This window comes from Phyllobates terribilis, unplaced genomic scaffold (genome assembly GCF_046119375.1).
Source record: "Phyllobates terribilis strain yellow unplaced genomic scaffold, ASM4611937v1 Scaffold_3__8_contigs__length_932513732, whole genome shotgun sequence".
NCBI classification, from domain to species: Eukaryota; Metazoa; Chordata; class Amphibia; order Anura; family Dendrobatidae; genus Phyllobates; species Phyllobates terribilis.
This window is the reverse complement of record NW_027362763.1, coordinates 460,313,049-460,318,440: the sequence shown is the minus strand read 5'-3', so window position 1 is coordinate 460,318,440 and position 5,392 is coordinate 460,313,049. Positions and strand designations below refer to the sequence as shown.

At 42.6% G+C, this 5,392-nt stretch overlaps 1 protein-coding gene across 1 annotated transcript; it reads left to right on the top strand.

Annotated features, from left to right (window-relative positions):
- The first annotated feature begins 1,453 nt into the window (after positions 1-1,453).
- On the top strand, positions 1,454-4,340 carry LOC141258565 (rho guanine nucleotide exchange factor 18-like). Its single transcript, XM_073673540.1, is given in 2 exon segments — positions 1,454-2,189; positions 2,192-4,340. Coding segments are annotated over 2 exon segments (2,628 nt in total). The 3' UTR covers positions 4,084-4,340.
- The last annotated feature ends 1,052 nt before the right edge of the window (positions 4,341-5,392 follow it).

Below are 5,392 nucleotides of genomic sequence, written 5' to 3'. Positions count from 1 at the left end.
GAAAGAGAAAAAAAAATGGAGATCTTCATTATTCCTGCAGAGATCCATCCCCTGCCCCTCCCCCCACCCCGCTGTACACTCAAACTGCGTATTAACATTAATTTTCATCATTACTGAGAAAAAATCCAGTTATGATTTTGGTGCACGAACAGTTATCGAACATAACCTCGAACAGCCGAATTTTTCTCAAATCGTTCGTGTTCGCCGAACGGCTCGAACACCGCCCAAAACAGCTCGAATTTGAGATTGGCGAACAGTTCGAGTAGAACAACGCTCATCTCTATTAGTAATGAGAACACTATCACAATAGCAATAACAATGGCAATAACACACAATACATCACAATAGCAATAACAATAGCAATAAAATACTTCTCTAAAATACTGTATCTAGCCCAAATATGGGATTAGCACTGAAGTCCATTGGTTCTACAAATGGCCCTAGCAGGGGTCTCCGGTTATTCTCCCAACCTGATACCCTAAACCTGATTGTTCCCTATACCGTGACGGAGCAGTTGAAAGACACTTGTCAGCTTCTGCTGATGAGATCTCTATGGCACGACTCATTTCTATCCTCTCTTTGTCCTGTCAATCGGGGCGGTTTACCACGTCGTGGGTAGGAGGGTCTTGTACATTTCCTCATTGTTGTATCCAAGTCCAGGTCCTCTTCCGTAGCCATGACACCCGAGGGACTGCTGCGCTGAATCCCACGCTCGTTCACCGGCAACCACCCGTCTTGCCTTTTGGGTCTCTCACCCCGGTCTCTCTCAATGGTTCCTTCAGCGCATCCAGCCTGAGTCACGTCTCTCTCTGTGTCTGGCACCGAAATCACCTCAGGCACTGCGCGCTTGACCATTCAATTTTGAAATCCTCTGCTGGAGGTCACTTGACCAGGTCGAGCGTGCAAACTTGAAATGCTCACCAGATGGCGCTCTTTCTTCTTATTACATAGATCTCGCATTGATTCTCTGAAAGACTTTTCTCCTTCTATTACATTTGTAAGCCAAAATCAGGAGTGGAACAATCAGAGGAAAAGTATAATAGAAACACGTCACCACTTCTGTATTTATCACTAGTGTTGAGCCACCCCCGTAGTGTTCGGGTTCGGTTCGGTTGGTCGAACACCGGGATATTCGTGGAACTGTTCGTTGAACACCTTAGAACACTGTCGAACACCGTTAAAACCAATGGCAGGCAAACATAAACACATAGAAAACACCTTCAAAGGTGTCCAAAAGCTGACAAACTGCTCAGAAGACACTCTCTTTAAAAAAGCCGGCCAGCAATTTAGCATCGGTACCCGACAATTTAGAACAGAAAGAATAGAGCATCACACATAGAGTAGATAGATAGAAACATGTCCGTCACATATATAAGAAGTACAGTGACAGTGTTGGTTACTGTACTTGTCATTTAGTGTTAAAGGAATTATTAAAAAAAATAATAGTGTTTTCATGCACCGTCTCTTTAAAAAAGCCGGCCGGCAATTCAGCATCGGTACCCGACAATTTAGAACAGAAAGAATAGAGCATCACCAGCTCTTCCCGTGCGTTGATGAGCTTTTGGAGCTACATGAGCAATTCCTAGCACGCTTTAAGGAGAGGCGTAAAGAATCTTTAGAGGAGGGCAGTGATCGGAATTGCATCATACAGAAGGTTGGGGATATCCTTGTGCACCAGTTCTCAGGTGACACTGGTGAGCGGATGAAGGATAAGTATGGCATCTTTTGCAGTCAACACAACAAAGCAGTCAGTCAGTACAAGTTTCTTATGCGAGAGAATAAGAAATTTCAGAACCTGATGAAAAAAGTCGGTAACTCTACTATCGTGAGGAGGCTGGGGGTGCAGGAGTGTATACTGCTGGTCACTCAGAGGATCACAAAGTATCCAGTTCTGTTGGAGAGGATTATACAGAACACTGAAGAGGGAACTGAAGACTTTGTGGCTTTATCTCGGGCTCTCACACTAATAAAGGAAGCCATCACAGAAGTAGATTCTCGTGTTCACACAAGTGAGAAGGGGCAGCGTCTGGACGATATCATAAGCAAAATGGAGCCAAAGTCCAACTTTAAACTAAAGAATGGGACGACATTTAGGAAGCATGACATGGAGCGCAGACAGCTTATTCACAATGGCATGCTCTACTGGAAAACTGCTTCAGGACAATTGAAAGATATCTTGGCAGTTTTATTGACGATGTTTTACTTTTACTTCAAGTAAAGGATCAAAAATACATATTTTCTTCTGTGGATTCTAAACCACCTGTAATTTCTCTGCAAAAATTGATTGTGTGAGAGGTGGCGAATGAAGAGAAAGCCATGTTCCTCATAAGTGCTTCTTTAAAAGGGCCGGAGATGTATGAAATTCACACTACCTCCAAAGAAGAGAGGAACTCCTGGATGACATTAATTCGAGGGGCTGTTGAGAGTTGTCCAGATGAAGAGGCAGACTTTCTCAATGAAGCTGATGAAGAGCGAAAACAAGTGTCGGAGCATGCTGCTAGGATAAAGGATCTTCAAGATCAGATAATCTTGAAAGACACATAAATCATACAAATTCTCAGTGAAAAACTGCAGATTTGGCTGGAAATGGCTGAGATATATGGTTTTGATGAATCATCACAAGGGTCCAGGGTTCGAATTCTTGTTGGATCTGACAATGTAGAGAATTCAAAAGGAGAACAGCTGCTCCTTTCTGCCATAGCTGAAGCTGAAAAAATTTAAACCATGCTGCTATGCCAGTTCTCCACCCCATGTGACAGTCCCAGCTCTGGGGTTACCACTCTGCCTAGAAGATCTGAGACTTTTGGGGGCTATGACATTAACTGTGGACATATCAACAAAATGGACAGTTTTAAGCAGAGAGTCAAGGACCGACGCACCACATCTACCAGTTCAGAGACTCAGATTCAAGACCTTCTGCAGAATGAGACTGATGTGTCCATTTTAGAGAATAACAATCCTCCAGAATCAGAGATAATTTTGAAGGTGACGACACTGATACAAATGCTTTATGGCCTACAGGCCCTGATAGCACAGCAGAACAGCCACATAGAGGCACAGAGAGAACGTGAAAAGCACACACAACAGCAATCATCCAGGGGCAATTGGTTGCTTGAGCAGGAGAAGCAGCGGAACTTTGAAAAACAGAGGGAAGAGTTTGCTAATGTGCAGAAGCTGCAAGACCAGCTTAAGCAAGAAAGACAGAGGTGGGAGCGTGAAAAGAACTGGCAGCAGAAGGACATGGAAGCTACTGAGATGATGCTCTGGCAAAGAGAGGGCGCTTCACGGATTGAAAAGGAGAAGATGAAACAGGAGCAGATCGAACTAGAGGCACAGAGAGAAGCCTATCAGCATGATTTGGAAAGGTTGCGCGAGGCTCAAAAGGCAGTTGAGAAGGACAGAGAGCGACTGGAGCAGCTGAAAAAGATCAAGAAGCCAGTTGGATCATTTACTCCAGAACTGGTGCAGGTCACATTGGGTTTAACACATTCTGAAAGTTTTAATGGAGAAGGAATGCAGAACTTAGAAGGAGCCGGTATGAAACCTACCACTAAAAACACTGCCTCTGTGTCAGCAGCTGACTACCTGGAGAGGCCTGGAGTCTCACGTTGGGACAGTACCTCCATGGAAGCTAGACCAGCATTGAAAAATGAGGTGCCTATTCATTTGTTAAGTGCCACTAACCAGATCCAGAAGCCCTCATTACTCACAAAGCAGCAGATACCTACCAAGCTGGCCACATTGACGAAAAGTGGAAGGGACAAGTCTAGTAGAGGAAAAGCTTCTCATCGGACTGACAGTTCAGCATCCATAGGTCACAGGCCACTTTTTCCATCCAAGCTCTCTGAGAAGGATGACAGTATTATGAGGATCCGAAGAGCCGCCAGTCCAGGCCTAGTGAGCAATCAGATATCGTTCTTCCAGCAAGATCTTTCCGGACAAGACTTTAGCAGTGATATACAATCCCATCCTTCAAGCCTTTACCGACACAGCAGTGGCCACCTGGTATCACCCTCCTCCATGCTTTCCCCAGCACCTCCAGCTGATGAAGACACAAACAAGGAAGATGTGATATTTTTCTAGGCTTCCTATCAAAGCATTTAAGTTTTTGCTGCAGTTCATTTGGCACTGGACTTAATAACTTTTTTGGATTCCCGCCTGTACCGCTAAGGCCTTGTAAGGTGTATTGACATAATCTTGAAAACTTCAAGCATTTTTACAGTAGTGATGCTTGTGACGGTCCAAAGAGTAACGGAAATGCATTCACCAATTGAAATGTACAATGCAATATTACCTTATTTTAGCTTGTAGACTACTGACCAGATCTTACCCATTCTGAACAGAGGATGGTTTTTGTCAGAGCGATGTCATAGGGGGGTGATCTAGTGACCCGTCTGCATCTGTGTTCTTCTGAAGCATCGCCTGCTGGACAGGACTGCTGAACAATTAGCTAAGAAATGATTGCCTGTTTTTATGTTCACTTTTAACCATATATCATATGGCCACCATGGGCATCACTGACCACCGTCCACAATGAGGAAAGCATGCTTGCCCATTAAATAACTCATGTTTACCCTTATTTATTGACTGCCTCTTCAGATGATTTTCTACATTTTCTAAGGTTCTTCTGATTTCAGAGACCAGACGTTTCTATTTTTAATAACCTAAAGGATGCTGCACCAATCCAGACCAAGTACCAATATTAGTTAGAAACCTATTTTGTCACTGGGCAAGAGATAGAAAATGTTAGTGATATATGTGATAATACCACATGGAGACCATTGAGCGTGTGCGTAAATTTCCCGATTTAGCCCCTTTTCTTGTCCCGTGTTCTCATGGCAGAGAATAGCATACCACTGCCAGCTATCTCCTGATTGTTAGCGCAGTACTATATTCTACTTAATCTGGACTCGCTGAAATAAGAATAGTGCCATTATTGTTTATAATCAGTGTATGTACAGTTTTTACCTTACTGGTCTACTAGCACTTTTAAGAATTACATAGCACAGATTGTATTGATGTCAAAATCAGTAGGCCATTGTATTTTTATATGGCCAAAAGCAAATGAATTCTTAAGATAATAAATATGTGGACGTGTATTTAATTTTATTTGATATATTTTTCATCCTGTTTTATTACACTCTTTATTCCAATTTATTTCTTTATTTTAAAGGGAAAATATTCAGAACATTTGACATTACTCCTCTCAGGAGCATTGTCTCACATTTATTGTCACCTTCATTTTAATGTTATCTTTTTACCTTTATGGTAACTTTCATTAAAAATGTCATTGCATTAATACATGTTACAGCGTGTAGGGTTAAGAAAATTGTGTACTGTCCTTTAAAACATATTGAATGATACCTGTTAAAGTAGACATGGGCCCCTCTGT